This window comes from Centruroides vittatus, unplaced genomic scaffold (assembly GCF_030686945.1).
Source record: "Centruroides vittatus isolate TY-2023 unplaced genomic scaffold, ASM3068694v2 contig_89, whole genome shotgun sequence".
NCBI classification, from domain to species: Eukaryota; Metazoa; Arthropoda; class Arachnida; order Scorpiones; family Buthidae; genus Centruroides; species Centruroides vittatus.
Window position 1 is genome coordinate 577,676 of NW_027122580.1, and position 19,871 is coordinate 597,546.

Below are 19,871 nucleotides of genomic sequence, written 5' to 3' on the forward strand. Positions count from 1 at the left end.
CTGGCTGGCGTTCATTTTCAGTAACAGCGCCATATTTCTTCCGGTGGTGATTTTTGGAACAAATTTCATATAATTCTCATTCTATAAAAAACTAATGTTAAAAATGTCCTTTTAAGTTTTGCGAAAAATTTTAGTGTGAAGGATCGAATCTACGTAATCGTGCCCAATTATTTTATTTTCTATTTCACTTTTTCTTGTAACGAAAAATCACGAAATCGAATCGAATTGAATTGTTTGATTTTTAATCACAAATTCTACACATTTAGCAATAATAAAGTGTAAAAATAACGGCGTCAAATACAATTTTTAAACATAAATATGATATTTCCGACTAAACGTCGCGTCATCGAAATTTATCACGAAACAAAAATGACGCTTTCTATATTAATTTAACGAAATAATTTAAAACATTATCGCCGAATATAAGCCAAACGATAAAAATTTCGACATTTAAAATTATTAAATATTGGATATGGACACGAGAGGGCGCCGTCGTAATCGTAAGGGAACGTGGCATTCGGTTCGGATGGAAGTGATACAAACATGGAAACGAAGTGTGGTTCGGTTTGTTTCTTTGCCGTTTTAGTTTTGATTTTAGCAAATCGGGCTCGATGCTACTTCATCACGGTCGATGCTCACGCCGAAGAATGCTTTTTCGATAAAGTAACTACTAAAACTAAAATGGGATTAACGTTTGAAGTTGCCGAAGGTGGATTTCTCGATATCGACGTCAAGGTGGGTTCTCGACTTGGTAAAATATGTTTTGCTTTGCTCGCTTTAAATTCGTCGTCGGAAGTAATTAAAGAATAGCAATTCCCTAACAAACGGCTACTTAAATGCAAGATTTAAGTTGCCCGGAAGTAAGAGGGCGGGATGTAAGATGCAACTTTTAGATACTTTGCACACGCACATGTATCGTTTGCCTAAAGCTAATTGCTTAAATTATCATTACTTATAAATTGTAAGGTTGATGCAAAATAATACAAGTTCCGTTAAGAAAGCCCAGAATTTATACTGTAAAGCTAATTAAGCCCATGTACCGGCATATTGTTAACGAAATTAAAGTGATTGATATTATTTGAGAGGTTGTAAAATATATAATTATATCATTTTATCAATTTTAATTACATAATCATTTTGTAATCGTAAAAAAATACCAAGAATTTTGTTTTTAAATGGTTTGATCGGTTGAAACTAATCAAACTTACCTTTGGTGAGCTTTACGTATGTGTTACCGCTAAAGCTCGAAAGCCGTAACGTGTACTGTACGTCACCTAGCTAATCTCCGGATTAACTAGGGCAGGGATGGGCAACCTTTTTCTGTGTAAGAGCCGCATTTTAAGACTTTTGAACTGATGCGGGCCGCATACAAGAGAAAGAGAAAAAAATGTTGGTAAATCAGAATTATTTATTTATATATAATTATAAATTAGCATAGGTATACTTAATTTAGCTTCTGGAACTGATGTAAACGTAATATATTGGAAATATTTGGTTAAATATTCGTCACTGTTAGCTTTAAATTAGTTTCGATGTGTCTGTTAGCCGGTTTCTTGCTTTAATTTTTACTAAATTCGTTGCGGGAAAGACTATTCGCACACGTAAGTTGTAGAAAATAACGTTCGAATTTTTGCTGCATACTTCCTTATTAAGCTGGGAAATTGATACAGTTATTCACATTTTATGCGTCGCGGGCCGCAAAAATGTGAACGAGGGCCGCAGGTTGCCCGTCCCCGAACTAGGGTGATCCGTTAAAGTTTCGAAAATTGTTCCGTTTCTCAAATTACCTCGGTAAAGTGAAAAAGTAAGAAAAGTAAAGATCTTAAATTAATGTAATGTTATTTATTTAATTTTCGATATCTAAAGAATCGAGTTAATACGATCAAACAATCGACAAATTAGTCGATAGAATCGATTATCGATCGATTAAAAAACTGTAATACAAAAATTCGAACGGTTTAAAATATTATTACAATTAGGGAAATGAATTTGCAAAACATATGATGAAATTGTGCTTACTTATTAGTGCAATCTAAAGATTGGTGACACTTTGAGTTACGTAGCAATTGGTTTTTGCCACAAGCACACCTATTTGTGGTACATTTAGATTTGCAGTCGCGTTTTCTTAAGCCCTGCCCGGTACCGAGGTATTGTTTTATTGCCGTTCGACGTAAAGATATTTCTACGGCGGGGACGTCTTCTTTCGTTAAAAATCTCTCTTTACGGACGCCGAATTCGGATTTTGCGTACGATTGTTTTAAAATATCCGTTTTGGTACCGTGTTTATAAAAGCCGTCCTCTGTTTTGCTAAGAACCGCGGCTAAAATTGAGCGTGCGTCGGATTTGCTCCGTCTTCTTTAGGAAGTAGTAGGGAAAGGAAACGAGATAAACAAACTTTAACGATACGGAAGCCGTTAATGTGCAGATTACCTAGGTAAAATGCGGAAAACTCTCGATTCCGCACGTTAACGGGTCGACCCGGTTAATCTGGAGATTAGCTAGGTAGTGTACACGTTAATGGCTTTCGAGCTTTGGTGGTAACGTATATACGAAACGGTTTTGTATTGGGTTGGCAACTAAGTGATTGCGGATTTTAAATAAGAAGGAAAATCCAAAATTTTTGTTTAAAAATATAACTTTATTCTATTAGGTAGTATCCGTTTTTGTCGACCTTTTGCCGTCTTTCGGGCAGTGTCGTAATTTCGTGTCCGTAATACTTCTGATTTTTGCCGGCAAAAAATTGAATTAAATGTGATTTTACATTGTCGGCGTCGTTAAAAATTTTACCATTTAAGGAGTTCTGCATGGAATGAAATAAATGGTAATCTGAAGGTGCAAGGTCGGGGCTATATGGTGGATGTGACGACACGTCCCAACCTAGTTCCAATCATTTTTGGCGAGTGACCAAAGATGTGTGGGGCTTTGCATTATCGTGCTGGAAAATAACATCCTTACGATTTGCCAATTCTGGCTGCTTTTCTTGAACTGCAATGCTCGGTTTGGCGAGTTGTTGAACGTACACGTTTGAATTAATTGTTTGGTTTCTTGGTAGAAGTTCAAAGTACATAATTCCTTTATAATCCCACCAAACTGACAGCATAATCTTATTTTGGCAAATCTCGGTTTTTGGTGTCATCTGGGCTGGTTCGTCTTGCATCACCGATCTTTTCCGATTAACGGTGTTATAAACTGTCCACTTTTTGTCGCCAGTAATCAGTTGTTTCAGAAATGGATCAATTTTGTTGCGTTTCAGAAGCAAATTGTAGATGCTAGTGTGTTGCGTCAAATGAATTTCCTTAAGCTGACGAGGGACCCATAAATCCAGTTTCTTGACACAGCCAAGCTGTTTTAATTTTTTTTTGAATGCATGTATGCAATACATTGAGCTTTTCTGCAATCTCACGCGTTGTGCTGTGACAATCTGAATCGATAATGGCCTTGATGTGGTCTCATCAACTTCAACTGGACAGCCAAATCATTAAGCATTGTTCAGTGAAAAATCACCAGAACGAAATTTGGCAAACCAAGTTTGACACTGCCTTTCTTTCAAGGTTTCGTGCACATAACTTCTCGTCATTGGCGTAGCCAGGATTTTGTTATGGGAGGGGCCTAGTAGAGGCTGTAATTTTCTGGGACGGGCACCAGGTTAACAGGGGGGTCCACGCTGTAATTCTCTGAAGGGGGGTACCAGGTAACTGCGTGGGGGCCGGGCTATAATTTTCTGGGGAGGGGCATCAGGTTAACTGGGAGGCCATGCCCACCCATGCCCCTTCCTGGCTACACCAATGCATCTTGTGTGCTTTTGTGATGCGTTCTTGCCTTTTTGGAAATAATACAATAAAATATGTCTGAAATGTGTGTCTTGTTCTTCCAATTTTAAATTGGGATTAAAAACGAAACTAAATAACTAATTGATACAATTTTTTTACTAAATTAAAGGTGGAAGTCCAAACAACAAGAAAACAATACAAGTTAGGTGCTTTGAACACATTGACAAAACAAAAGAATGTGCTAAGACCACCTATTGACAAAATCTGCAATCACTTAGTTGCCAACCCAATAGAAAGATTATTTTGGATTACCTCGATACTTCTGTATTAATTTAACAACTGCCAACGAGGATGACCTTATGAATCGTTATAATGCTATTAACTTCTGCAAACACTGATTAAATAGTAAATATGGCCTGTACCACTGTTAGAGCTGGGCAACTGGGCACTTGCCCGGGCCCTACCCTTATAAAAGATAAAAAACAAGAAGTTTAGTTTCTTATTTTTTGTCATCCTGTCTTTTTGTGGTAATTAGGCGTAGTGCTCTGTAGGAAATACGTTAAACCACAAGAATTTTCTATTTATGCATATGTAGGCATCTATAACATGGAAAATGGTAGTAATTTAAAAGAACTGAACATTATATTAATAGCTATGATGAAAATGGCTTAAAAAAACTTTGTTGCAATAAAATTTTATAAAAAATTGAAAAATCTAAAATCGAAATTTCTGTAATTTTGAATTCGTGCTATCGGCTGTTATTTGGTATGATCTTTTATCTGCAAGTAATGTTGTACAAAATGGCATGGATTTAAGTTTAGTAGTGTCACTATTGAGAGATTAGCAGATTATTTAAAACATTTTAGAGAGAATAGTTTCTTAAAATCAAAATAAATAACAAATGAAATTTACTCAAAATGTGACATTCCTGTTGTATTCAAAGAAGTCAAATTGAGAAAACAAAAACATTTATTTCATTATGAAGAAACTGATATATGTTCAAATACTTTTGAAACAAATATCTATTAATTAATATAAATACTAAAATAGCATGATAGAGATTATGGGATGATCTCAAATTTATACTATAACCGGTGGCGTACCGTCATAGAGAGGTTTCATGTCGACATCATGAGTGACGTCATGAGCATGCTCAATTGTCCAGCGCCATCTTTGTGACTGTTTGAGACTTGTTTACGTTTTGTGTGTGTTCGCGTGCACTTTAACTGGAGTTCTTGTGTTGTTTTTTTTCGTCGCGAATATCACTATGGTGATTTGTTGTGTAATTGGGTGTAATGCTAGTTCACTCGAGAACAAAGGAACATCATTTTTTAAAATTCCCGGCATTATTTGTCATCAAGGATCCCAAACTGAGGAGCTTTCACGACGAAGGCAAACTGCATGGCTCTCGAAAATAACCGGAAAAAATTTTGTTACGAATAAAGTGAATATCAATACAAGAGTTTGTCAGAAACATTTCATTTCAATATTTACGTTAATAAACACTAAGTTATATTTTAAAACCTAAAAGAGTTTACTGATTTGCTTATATTAATTTAGTTAGGTATAGTGCATTTATAAACGAATAACTAATGTAATTTCAGGATTTAGCTAGTACAAACTTATGAACATTACATGTTAAAACTAAAAGCAAGTAGGCTTATTATATGCTAGTTTCAACTAGAAAATAAAGGTACTGAACAATTTGAATTAAAAAATTTCCACAGCTGTTTTTAATTAGACTTTTACTTTCAGACAAAAATTCTTAGTTAAGAAATACGTAAAAACACGAGTTTAAACAAACAAAAGAAAACTTATCTTTTCAAGCAATATTACTTTGCTGTTATTCATTACTTTTACTTTTATATCAGGAGAAACCCAGCCACTTGTTAAATAGTTATGGGCCTCTAAAGATTTATAAGCTTTCATTTGTGACAGGGTGTAGAAATTTGTTGTCAAAACCAAATAGTTTATAATGTCACCAAATTCTACTTTCGGCCACAACTCTCGATCTACGACGAAGTCTGATAAACTGGCTTCGTATGGATTGCCTCGAAATAACGAAATTTTCTCTTCGTACAGAGCTGCATCTCGTCCTGTTAGACTGCTAGAATAGCCCGCAAGAAAAGAATCTTTTTTAACTTAATCCACGATAATAGAACTGCAGTATTTTTGTACGTTTAATCTAAAAAAAGACGTCGAATAACAGACCACGTGCAAGCTAAGCGAGCGAAAACTACCACAAAAATGGTGAATGGGCAGAGCAAACGTGTGTTTTATCACGTGACATGCGACCTTGAAACCTCTCTATTGGAAGTGGTGGAAGTGCTGCCGCTTCCCTTGTATTTTCTAAAAAATAAATACATATTGTGCGATTATTTTCATATAATTAAAATTAATATTTTATTATAACCGCATTATGTATCTTATTACAAATTTCAATACTACATGTGAAAAAAACGATAAGATTGCTATTATATATTCAAATATTAGTGGCGGAATAGAAGCGCTGTATTGTCAGCTTCCAAACAGCCAGATTATACTCATTCGCGCATGCGCTTTACAGAGCACCAACCTTACCCGGTTTAGCTGGTGGAAGCTACACCCACACAATGCTTCTAATTCTATCCGGGTCCGGTCCTAGGCTGTTAGCCACCTGCTTATATTTGGCCGCCCTCGCCCAATTATGTGAATCACAAGTAGATTTATAACATAACTCAACTGATAAGAATTTACTGGTATGTTTTTATGATAGTTCTGTATAGTTGACAGGAGTTTTAAAAAATCCATTAAAATATTTGATATTTTTATTCTGCTCTCCCATTTTATATTACTTACGGATTTCAATGTTAAACTAGTGATATTACTATTTCGCATGTCCCATCTATAAGGAAATGTAGAAAAAAGCATGTACAAATCTTGTACAATGTTAAAAAATTAACTATTACTTTGGCACCATCATTTACAACTAAATCTAATGAAAGATGCATAAGGTACAAAAAAAGCTTTAAAATTTATTTTCCTTAAATTTACGATTTATGTATCGGTTGTCATAAAAATTTATCTTTCCACTTTTCCCAAGACTACAGATATTCAAGTACAAAGTAACCGGTTTCGACTTATTTCTACTTAAGAAGTAGTTAAATAATTAAGAGATTAGGAAATTGGGGACATAAATAAAACCCTGCCGAAAGAGCCGGAATTTTACTTAAACAAAAGCTTAACCAAACCAATCTCTAGCCGAGTACGGTGTGGACTGATTTCTTTGTAATATTAGATAATAAAGATAGAAATTTTTCCAGTTCGACGAGAGTGACCGAAAAGTTGTAAATTTTGGAAATTTTCCGAGGACCCCGGTCCTAAAACGAATTAGTTAGAAAACAAATGACGGACAATCTATTAAGTTTAACATATTTAGATTTTTACAGCTATGGCGAGAAACAGCTATGGCGAGAAACAGCTATGGCGAGCTATGGTTTAAAATGTACAACAACCTTATCGCCTCCTTTGAGGTATACGAGCGATGCGACAAAAGAGGCATTCGACATCGACCGGTATCGGCACCCTCGGGATTTGGCAGCCCGCGTGCATGCACCTACCTGGACCGTCTCCGATTCCATCCATTAGTCACACGTAGGGAGCTATTTGTCTAAGTGGATTGTTTTAAGATTTAAAAAGTAAAGAAGATTTTGTTATTTTTATGTATGTTTCTTTACAAAGCTATATTTAATTATAATTTTTGTTTAAAAGTATATTCATACAATTGAAGAATATTTTGTACCAGGTATGTATATCCATCGCACATTTTATTTCACAAAGTAAGTTTTTATTTATAATTTTAGCCCTTATATCGTGGCTAGCGATTCGGAATGTACTTGTGATATTAAAAATACATTTAGAGAAGTCTACGGTTTTTACTGGCTTATCGAACAAACAATACGAATGGAACCAAGATCATCACCGACGTGCAAATAACCGATTGCCCCTGGAAGTCGGCTTCTCACAGAAACACAGCTTCCCTAGCATCAAATGTGACGGCACGCCACTGACTATAACCATATACAATTGAGACCTTGTGGATAGTTATTGCATTTAGAAAGGTATTTATTTTATTCGACAACATACTTTTTTTTTTAAAATATGCAGTTGTAAATTAAACTGAGTTTACATATAAAAACTTTTTTGGTTGTCATAATTTTTCTTTACTAATGTTTTGTTTTTTTTTATTTACTAGAATTTTGGATTTTCGTTAAATTTTTAAAAAGGTCGAATTCTTATCGTGTAGTTAAAGTGTACTAGAAAGCAAAGCTGTAATGTCAATTTTTTAAAACTTCATAAAATATATACTGTACATTTTTAAAAATGTAATGAAAATTTGAAATCTTAGTAAATAAAAGAACTTGAAACATTTTTAAGGAAAAATTAAGAAGCCAACCAAAAAAGTTTTTTATATGTAAACAGTTTAATTTACAACTAAACTACAATATGCATTTTGGCCAAATAACTAGAAAGGTGTGTTTTATTCAATAACATGCTTCTTTTCTAAATGCAATAATTATCCACAAGTCTATTTTTACTATATCCACAAGTGGTTAAAATATTTTGTGCCATTAGCTCAATGACATTACTAATAAGACTCCATTACAATGTTCTAAATATGCTGTCTAAACTGCAGATTCCTTCCCGAATCTAACTATTAACAATAGAACACAAAATATGTGAAAAATTAGATTTGATAATATAATTAAGGATTTCATTGAAATCAAAGAATAAGTTTTATGATATAATTCTAATTTTTGTCTGTGAATTTTTTTAAAACGTATTATAAAATATTTTAAATTATATAATGTATGCAGTTTTATTATATTTTTTATATATGTAGATTAAAGAAATATCTTTGTTTTAAAAATTATTATGTTTTTTGAATAAAAGTTATACAATGTATATTTTTCAAGGGCCCCCTCATTTCATGATTCACCCAGGCCCCACAGTTTTTAGTGGGTGGCTGCCCTGAATATGGCAACCAGTTTCTTTTGCACTAAATTTTAGGTGTGTTATCTGATAAAGTGGGTTTAATACAGTCTGTTTCGTTTGAAATGAACTGTCATTTGGCTTGCTTATCCAGCTGCACCAAAGCTGTTTTACCAAGCAATACACCCTTTGGAATTGTTGCAGGGCAGAATCTAGTCAAATATTGTATATTTTATGATAACAATATTTAAGCTACCAAACAAATAATTTTTTTAATTAGTTATACATTAATCCAAATTATAGAAAATAAAATAATAAAATTGCATATTTTGTAAGTGTCATATTTCTGTTCATATAGCTACATGAAGTATTCAAAAGAGGGTTTGAATATTTTATTGTAAAAAAATGAAAAAATGTAGTAAACTTTGCTAAGCTTACTTGACAGGTACCGTCGTAATCATAAGGGAATGTGTGATTACTTTTTTAGCAAGTCCACAACGGGATGGCTGGGTAAGTGAGGGATGGAACCTGACATCTGGATTGCTCACCCCCAAAAAATTCCTGGGATTTTCTTGACCTGTCCAGATTCAATCCTGGGTTCTCCCAAACCATAGGCTGCCACTCTAACCACTGAACCGTCTGTTATGTGATTTGCTTGATATAATGTTTATGGAAACATGGGCTGTGACAAGGTGTTATCCACCTATGGGTGGAGCAAGATTGATGCATTAATGCAGCAAGGGCTGTCCAACAGAGCCATAGAAAATAGGATTAATCGTTCACATAACGTGGTAAACAATTATGTACGTATCCAAGAAGATTACAACCAAAAACCCCGTTTCGGGAGTCAACGGGCACTTGGCGAACGTCGACTTTGACTGGTCGTAAACACCCTAAAACAATCAGGATCATCACTTGGACGGTTGGCACACGATTCAATGGTCGACGTTCATAAGTGAACCTTATCGAGAGCTGTAAGGCGCAGTAGACGACTGCCGTACAAGAAGAAGAAACATCGACCCAGATTAACACTAGCCCATAAGATAGCATGGGTAAAATGGGCTAGAGAACATTCAAGTTGGAATACAGAATGGAGGACGAGTAGTATTCGGCGACAAAAAAAAAATTAATTTAGATGGTCTTGATGGCTGGTGCTACTACTGGAATGACATCAGAGAGGACGAGAAGATCTTTTCCAAACACTAAATTGGAGGAGGATCAGTAATGGTCTGGGCTGGATTCAGATACAACGGGAAGACTAACATCACATTTCCGAGCGGAGTACGAAAGCCAGCGATTACCAGGAACTGTTCAATGTGCACCTCGTGGCATTTGGGGAGAGGGTTGGAGGAACATTCGGGACATTCCAACAGGACAATGCACCAATCCATGTAAGACAGTACAGGGGAGTGGTTCTTAGACAATGGTGTGCATGTAACCTTAACCCCATAGAGAACCCCTGGGGAATCCTTGCTAGGAAGGTTGTGTGACCGATTATGGTCAACGAACCTCAGTTTTCAACTGTTGCAGAACTGCAGACAGCCATTACTTCTATATAGGACGACACAAGTCAAGATATGCTCCAGCAACTTGTAGACAGCATGCCTGGTCATGTTTTTGACATTGGGGTGCAAAAAAGGGGGTTTTTGGGCCAATAATGTGTAATTTTACATGGTGGAACTAAACTTTTGCAATACATGGATTATCTCACTTTGTGTTTATACATTTACAGTTATTTAATTATTATGACATCATTAAACTAGCATATTTTTTTACATGTTTCTGCTTCCTAGACAAATGTGTGTCGGTTTCATTAGATGTGTTTGTGTTGTGTTTGCTTAACTGAATGGAGTGGACCTAAACTTTTGCAATGCTATGGAGGGTCATTTGATAAGTCATGACAATTATTTTTTTATCTCAAAAACAGTAAGAAATTTTCAGAAAAAAAATGCACATGTAAAGTTATATTTGTTATATTTTGAAATTGATACATAAAATAGTAATACCATAATGAAATCCTTGGATAAGACATCTCACTTCTACCTCCTGGTAGAATGAGAATATCATGTGAAATACTAGATGATATTCTCAGACTAAAAAGTCTGAGAATATCAGTTTGGAACATTGAAACTAAAAATTGTTTAATCTGTATATATATTAAAAGCAAAATATTCCATCCTCACCGAAACTGAAACCAACACTTTACAAAGAATTAGTGTGTAAGTATGTCACACATGGTCACAGGTGGAGTCTACAATTCATTCTTCTAAAGGACCATCCGTTAACTTTCTCTGTGGACTTAACTCTTTCCACGAATTTGTGCCAACGAAGGAAAAGGAAGGTCTGCGTAGAGATAGGAAACACAAAGACTTCATTGTTGATTCAGACTTGGAGTTGAAGAGACAACTATTCATTTACTCCCATAGCAACTATTCTTCAAGTTTGATATTTGATTTTTGACTATATATATTAAAAGCAAAAAGTTAAATTTTAATTTTTACGTGAGTTAACATTAATTGATCTTTTGGGCTACCTAGTGTTGATAAACTGCAAAACAGTTTCCACAAGGGACTGGTAGAAGCTGAAGATGACAATGCTCTGTATTTGACAGTTGCATGGTGGTACAAGTATTTTCCAAGTGGAAAAGCAGACAATGACAAGTAGGTTTAACTCAGATAATATTCCTCCAATTATAAGTCATCTGCAATTAAAAGTATTATTTTTCTCTACAAATTCTATATGAAGATAAAGCATTGGTGAAGATTACATTTGACAATTGCAATGTTGTAATGCTATATCAACAGGATGTTGTACAAACTCCATCTATGGCTGTTTTGTCAATATAAAATAATAATTACATTGTTAATACCTGCAAATATAGAGAAATAATATAGAGATTTGCAATGTATCCTTCATGATTCAGTTTAGTGATCTCATCATGTTTTTGTTAAGTTTTACATGTGAATTAGTTGTAATTAATACATACATTGATTGTAATTTGACAGAAATGATTTAATTTAAATATATTTACTTGTAATTTTAATACATGCAGAGTAGATTAAAAATATGAAAAAGATTGAAATATCTTATAAAAATTTAAGTTGCAAAATGCATACTTTTTCATAATAATAGAATTTATTTATATTTATGTCAACCAGTCAGTACTATTAAAAATTATTAATGGTATATTATGTTTCAGATAACGGGTCCAGACAACAAAGTAATTTATCAAGGAGAAAGGGAGAGCAATGGAAAATATACATTTGCCGCTCATATGGACGGAGTATACACTTACTGTTTCAGCAATGCAATGTCTACGATGACACCGAAAATTGTTATGTTTTCCATGGACGTCGGAGAGGCACCCAAGGAGAAAGAACTGGAGACCGAAGGTCGGTAGAAATTTGTAGATGCATACACGTTTATCGTAATCGGTTGTTGAAATCCTAATTTTATCTAGCTCATCAAAATAAATTGGAGGACATGATCAAAGAGTTAGCCGTCGCCCTGACGTCCGTGAAACACGAACAAGAATACATGGCCGTCAGAGACCGCATTCATCGTTCCAGTAAGTATGCCTGCATTTTCAAATTCGGTGCATAGAATGCAATTTTAAACTAATTCTGTTTTCCAGTTAACGAAAGCACAAACTCTAGAGTTGTGATGTGGGCCTTCTTTGAAGCGCTGGTGCTGGTTGCCATGACACTGGGACAAGTTTATTATCTGAAACGTTTCTTTGAAGTTAGAAGGGTTGTATGAAAGTTTGTAAATCATTATTTAATAAATTTTTTGTTTTTGAAGGATGACAGTATGTATTTTACATATCTCCAGATTTTAACTTTCTCAAAAAAACTCCTTTGCTACTACAAAAAATCTGTCATTGTTTGTGAATATAACTTAAAAGTATTTTGTTGTAGTACAAATCTGGTCACCTTTTGATATTAAAACAATATATAAATCATAATTGTTTGTTTAGATATGACATTTTATTAAAACCTAAACATCAGATTTTGTAAATATGGCCTCTTGGTCCTCAATCATATAAATTACAGTGAATGTTTGAAATGTTGAGGTTTTTGAGGGCCTCCAAATATATTGAGAAATTTTAGTCAGAATGCCCTACGTATACAGGATCTTCTAAAAAAATTATAATTAACATTATTATAATTTAAAATCGTAGCGTCGGAGAAGTATGCACCGTGTGCCAATCGATAGAATAACCGAGTTTTATCTTCCATCTGCATTCAAATGTCTCGTTATCTGCTAATTCTAGGAGGCACCATAAATGAAAATGGCAACTCTGCAAACTGCAGAAGACAAAACACTTTGTGAAGTTGAAATTGCTTGTCGTGGTGCAACGTAATCTGCAGGAACTATGGCTGCTGTGGGAGGAGTGACAACAGATGTGCAGTAGCAAGCTTAGGAAGAATTTGAATATTGGTTAGACACTGTGTGACACGATGCGCTCATATTGAGAAAGTGTAGTAGGCAAATGTGAAACTTGAACAGTTTTTTGATATTTTAATGTTTATTACAACACACTCAGATAATAATTAACATAATTACAATAATTTTAAATGGTAGCATTCTTTTTGGAAAACCCTGTATACGTGTATATAAATACAGTTCATTATTGTATTATCAAGTTTCTTCCTTTCATGTTACGATGTTACTTTCCATCAGTTGGAAACTATATTTGAAACAGTTTAATTTTCATTTAGTTTAGAAAAAAATTTGAAAGTTATAAGTACGTTCCGATAATTACAGCAGTTAGATTGGGCCATAAAATCATCAAACTTGTTATATTTAATGTTTTATCACTGAACAGAGTATATGTGAAAGTTAAGCAGCAAAATCATAATCCACAAAAATATGATGCATAAGTTTATCTGTATTTGAAAGGCATGCCGATTATATGTCAGTTTTAAATTGTAATTACCAACTCTTCCTTTTACAGAAAGTCGCTAAAAGAATTTTTATAAAATGTGACAAATCCCTTACGCTGTAGATATGTCACTGTGATTTATTCCAAACATCAAATATACATGTATAGTTTGTTTGTTTAGGACAAATCAAACCTCACATTTGTTCTTTTCTCTTTATTTATTGTACTGTAGACTGAATGCGCACAATTACAAATTATTACAAGCACCTTATTAATAAGATTCCAAATTATCACTAGGACAGTACACAACAATATCAAACAAAGGACTATTCACAAGGTTTTTAATAGACATCATCTTTATGGTTGTAATTTTCTATTTTTCTGTCTCCACCACATTTGTAGGGTATGCTGGTTCAATTGCCTTTTCTTGATTTTTATTTTCCAAATGAAAATAATTATATAATTAATAGAACAATTATTACATACGTTAATGTATCTTGTTGGCAATTGTCACCTTAGAATCTGTTTTTTTGTATGTCATGCAATTGATAAGGGTCAGTAAGGCCAAAATGCATTTTGGATACGCTAATTAAATAGGCTGGGTGTATAATAAGTTCATTCACGAGTCATAAGTAACTAAATTGAAATATGAATTACAAAAACTACTTATCTCAAAAGGAGATATCTTTCATCAGATACCTACAAAATGATGTCATTTCAAAGAAATTTGACGATTAAAGCACGTGACACAATATTATCCTAATAAACTATAAAGTTGCTGCTCTTCGTCGCTACTAGGTGAATTTTGACGACTAAAAATAATTGCACACATTTAAAACACTAGCCTAGCTGGATCCAGCAACATTTTGTTTTGTTTACAGAAGAGCATTAGTTTCGATTGGGTAATAAAATGGCAAAGTGATTATAAAGTAAAATGGTAATGACTTATTTGCATATTGAGTTTTTTAATCTCGTAACTCAAATAGATAAATTTTCATGCAAATAGTAATTGGATAAAGGAAACAATCTTTTCGTCCCTTCGGATGACCTAACCATTACAAATCCATATTGTCTTTATCATATAAGGAAACATATTTTGTATCAGCTGCTAAAGGATAAATGAAACAATAGAATAAATGATGTTTTTACATCATGTAAAATTTACATATTAAAATCACATATACAACTGCAAAGGGAACCTAATGGTACCGAACTTTGTTAGGGTTCAAAGATGAGCCGTCGAAGAACTCGGGACGATCCGTACCAGACGTGTAGTCCGGCAGTCCACATTGTGGATCTTCAGAAACTAAGGATGGGTAAGATTAAATCGGCGCTCTCTTAGTGCCCTCAATAAACAAAAACCAGCAGCTGCCATATTGAGAGTATGATGAAATATACGATGAGCACGAACATCTTTCACCGTACTAAATTTCTAGATTTAACAGAAGAATTCACCACAAAACGATTATCGATGCGAATGTCTGAAATTCCATTTAATCCACGCAAGTTGCGATTGCCAGAGCTCCTTTGGCTGCCAATTTAAAGTCTTTTAATCTTTAAAATTGGCATTTCCACTTCCCAGGACGAGGACCAGGGGTTGGGGATTTGTGGGAAGCGAGTGTCTCATTTTGTCGAATTACAGAGAACGAGGTGTGAGAATTCGAGTGAAGGTTAAACGGTATATATCTTCGTGTACGGTGATGTTGTGTCTGTGTGTGCGCGATCCAAGAACATCTTTCCGAGTGTCTGAAAACAGAAAGACAGTAAATTACGATACGAGAATACGATGTGTAAAAAAAGAAAACGAAAGGGTTCTTACCAGTGGAGATTTCGGGATATATTCGCTTGCACGATAAATGGCCGCTTCGTCCTTTTCGTGGTAAAGTTGGGGAGGGAGAAGAATCTCCCTCCCAAATGTTCCTAGAAAACACAAAGATGGGGAGAAAGCGAGAAGTCATTTATTATCTAAGGTCAACATTATTACCTTTATCAGAGTCTTTCTTCCCGAACAACCTGTTGTGAGAAGAGCGAAGCTAACCTAAGCCTAACCTACTCTAACCGGAAGCACAATCCTCAAACTGCTGTTTGGGAAAAAAGGTCGGCCTAATGTTTCGTTCGGTGAGTGTCGGGTGAAAAGTGTTTCCGGTAAGAATGTCGCATCTGGGTAAAGAAAGACGAATTGGGGAAAATCAAAGGAGACCTCCGCTTGGGCCGAGGTAACCACAGCGACGACACCACGGTCCCGAGACTCCGGCGGCTCTCTCCTCCGATTCTTACCCGTTTCCACTTCCGCGAGGCAGTGGCGTCCCGGTCGACAACGAAGAGGTAGAACACGAGAAAACAGGAAGTGATAACTGGCACGAGCTGTCATTCCCTACATCCTCCACAACGAGGTCTGCAGCCAGACGACCCCCGAAGACCTCGGCCAAGTACGACGGACCCAGAGTGTAGCGTGGCATAATCCCGACTCCGGGAGGATGCCACGCCACGCGCACTCGGGAAAGGTCTTCACCCGCTGCCTCTCGCTCGAGCCCCCGGCCCTCCAACATCTTTTCGGGCGCGGTAAGAGTCCGAGAGACTCGTTCCGCGCCGTCGGAGCCAGTCGAGGAACCCTTCCCTCGGGCACCACCGTGTTCCTTCCTTGGAACCACTCCAACGTCTTCGTTGTTTAAGTTATGGCAATGCAACACTTGGGTGATCTGCCTAGAGGGATGCTTTCTGTGAGGTCTTAATTAAGGGAAACGGGCCCCTATTTAGGCGTTACAGACGTGGAGAAAACCCGGAAAACTTCACGTGGCCAGGCGCGAACCCACGACCGAACTTGCAGTGTTCGAGTAACGAAGACCGCTCGGCCACTGGTGGGCCTCCCAACGTCTTCCTTCTGTAAAAAAGAATTTGCAATTAGTCGAGTGAAAACAAAAGCTTAAATTACGTGACGAGTAAAGCAAAATGCTCAACACAGCTCCCTTTCTAAATGTAAACATTCGAATCGACCGACCATCGAACGATGGGCAGAGATGTCTTCTGGCAGACATTAGCGAGGTTGAGGCCGAAGTTTTAAACGCCAAAACGTGTACGTCGGACGTTCGGCGCCGCTTTCCTGTAAGCCTGGAAGTTTGACAATGGCGTTTGGAAAGTCAGTGTAATCGTGCTCGACATTCCGAAGGCCATTGTCAAAACTTCTAGGCTTACAGGAAAGCGGCGCTCAACATCCGACGTACACGTTTTTGCGTTGAAAACTTCGGTCTCAACCTCGCTAAGACCGCGACTCCACTAGCCGTAAAAGGGCCGTAAAAGCTTTTAATCATGTGACCTATTTTCGTTCGCGCTCGGATTGCGGTGGAGGTCCGGCTAGCGAAGCTTTTTACGGCGACAGTACTATTACGGTGTATACGTGATATATCGATATAAAGACAATGATTAGATTCTACGAGTTTTCTCTGTACTATAATTACAAATGTAGTAAAAGTAATATCTTGACTTTCATATGTTGACTTTTATTATTATATTATTAAGATAATATACAGCACTTATAAGCTTAGCTTTTTTATTATATACTACTTTAAATTGAAGGATTTTCCTTTGGTCGTTCATATCGCGTGTTTTAGGCATCCATTATTAAAATCGGGATACCTCTCGTCGTAGATACACAAATACTTTCGGATGTTTTCGATAAATCTTTCCAGATCTTCTAGAGTAGCCACGAGAGAGCGTACACAAAAGCTCGTTTTCCGCCATTTTCGCACCGTGTCACGATGACCTAGATTTAACTAACTTCCGATTGGTGGATGGTACCGGTTTACGGTCGTATTCGCTTCGAAAGTCGAACACTGCTCGACTCGCTTTTACGTTGGTTTTACGACCTGCCCGGGCGTAAAATATCATGGTCACGTGATTAAAAGCTTTTACGGCCCTTTTACGGCTAGTGGAATCGCGGCCTAATGTCTTGTTAATAGAGGTTGAGGCGCAAATACAAACGTAAAACTTGTACGGCAAGTAGAAGTACACGTTCGAGGTTCTAAGTCCAAGTAAAGACCTTGCGGCATGCGTTCTCAACATCACGTGACTCGGTGAACGTCGCGCATTGATTCACGGGAAATTTGTTGGAAAAAATGGATACATTTAACATCAAGAGTTACAGCGAAGGTAATAAACAAATTAAACTGTTTAAAAGTATTTATAGGATGTTCAATAACACCGAATAATTATTTTTAATTCTCCTACCGTACGATAGGACTACCTCATACTTTCGTCCAGGGAAGCAGTGGCTTACGTAAATTCGGAAAATAATTTTTAGAAAATTTACAAACATATTACGCCGTTGACGGAAGAAGAAACCTTCCTTAGATAGAGGTTGAGGCGCACGTATTCACCCCCTCACTTTCATACTTAAATGACTAACAAGATTTTTTTCATCGTGTGGTCAGCTTATTTCCGACAATTCACTAGAGACTTTTACATTAAAAACTTGTCTGATAAATAAAAGTACACTTTCGAGATGTCTGTTTTTTAAGTTTTTTAGTGATTCCTTACGCTAAGTGTGTGTGGGGTCCTCCCCTTTTTCGTGTCGGAACTCCCGTTCGGATTTCCGAGTTCGGGAAAAGCCAATGCGCAATGGCGCGTTAATCTTTCCTACGGCGCTACGTTTGATTCGGTAAGTTGGTTCTTCATTTTCGTTCGTTATAGAGCTAGTGGAAGGAACGGCGAAACTAGATCGAGGCGCCTCTAGCGGCGACGCTTGGTAACAGAATCGGGGCTACAAAGGCAGCACCAGTGTTGTTTCACCCAGTACTTTTGTACTAATCTAATATCTTTTTACTTGTTCTAGTACCAAGATACCCAACACCATTTTCCTAGTACTATTTATGAAATCCTAATATCTTTCCTTTCAATTTAGTACCTTTCAAAACATTCATTTTAATCCTATATTTCTATATTTTTCTACTTTACTTTGGCAGTAAATAGATGTTTTTATCGCTTCCTCATTCGAGTGCAGCAGTTGAACGCATTGTTTTGCAATTAAATTTAATAAAAATTAAACTACAAAATCGAGTTCTTAAAAGCAACGACGATAAAATGTTACACTTGGAAACCATCATCCGCTTCGACCATACAAAAACATTCTAGTGAGGAAGATTCTGACGACGACGATCTTACCAGTGATTTTTCAATGCGATAATTTTAAAGTTCAGTACTTCTTGTTCATTACTTTAGTTTCATCGTTTTGTTCATTTGATTGTCGTTGAGGAATAATAGCATTCTCGCAACATACGAATTTATCCTGTATGAATTTTGTATGTTACGTGTAAAACTATTTATATTTTAATAAGTAGAAATTTGATAAATTCTAAATTTATATATTATTTATAAGTATATATTTAATAATATATAATATATACATACATTCTGCAGTTGAAGGTCAAAGTAATGCCTGCATTAGTCAATACAGTCACTTCTCGACTTACGACGGGATTCGGTTCCGCAACTTCGGACGTAAGTCAAGAAGTGACTGTACTTCAACAAAACAGTCAGCCATCTTACACAAGCACACGCGAAGGGCAACTAACTACACAACAAAACTGAAGATGACGCAATCAATCGCCAAAAGCGTGCAAGATATATATTCCACGAAACCTATAAAAAATTGATACATTTTAAAAATTTTTCGTCATAAGTGCGAATGGTCGTAACTCGAGAAGTGACTGTAGATCATTGGGACCGAGCAGTATTAATATTCTTATATTTATTATACTCTTAATTTTGTACAATTTAAAGGGTGGTGCGGAAGAAGTAAACTATATATCTATTTCGTGGTAAATAATGAAATTTGTAACTAACCATATATATATAAAGGAACTTCAATACGGACCATAGCAATAGCTAATAGTATTGTATTAATAGAGAAATTCTGATCCCCATTTCCTCAAAATACTAATTTTGCTTCTTACTCCTTTCTTCCACAGATCTCGTAAATTCAAATGTCACATCACGTGTTAATTAATATCTGTCAGATTAACAAAATAACATAAAAAAAGAAAATTACTAAACTTTACATTAGAGAACTAAATTTAAAATAGAGCCAACTAAGGTTAACGGGAGATTGGAGAGTGGTTAGAATGCAACACATCATTATGTAATTAACCACGGGAATTAAATTGCAGTCGGCCATTTCTCTTTCGTGCGGGGTAGGCCTATTATTCGTGCGGGAACGAATAAAACTTTGTACTTGGCGGCTCGGTAATATA

The 19,871-nt window shown here is 35.9% G+C and overlaps 1 protein-coding gene across 1 annotated transcript; it reads left to right on the forward strand.

Moving 5' to 3' along the window:
- Positions 1–492: 492 nt before the first annotated feature.
- Positions 493–12,544, forward strand: CHOp24 (transmembrane p24 trafficking protein CHOp24). The gene is made up of 4 exons (XM_067280691.1): positions 493–735; positions 11,941–12,133; positions 12,202–12,309; positions 12,376–12,544. Exons 1-4 carry the CDS (start codon positions 544–546, stop codon positions 12,498–12,500), a joined length of 618 nt encoding a protein of 205 aa, XP_067136792.1. The 5' UTR covers positions 493–543; the 3' UTR covers positions 12,501–12,544.
- The last annotated feature ends 7,327 nt before the right edge of the window (positions 12,545–19,871 follow it).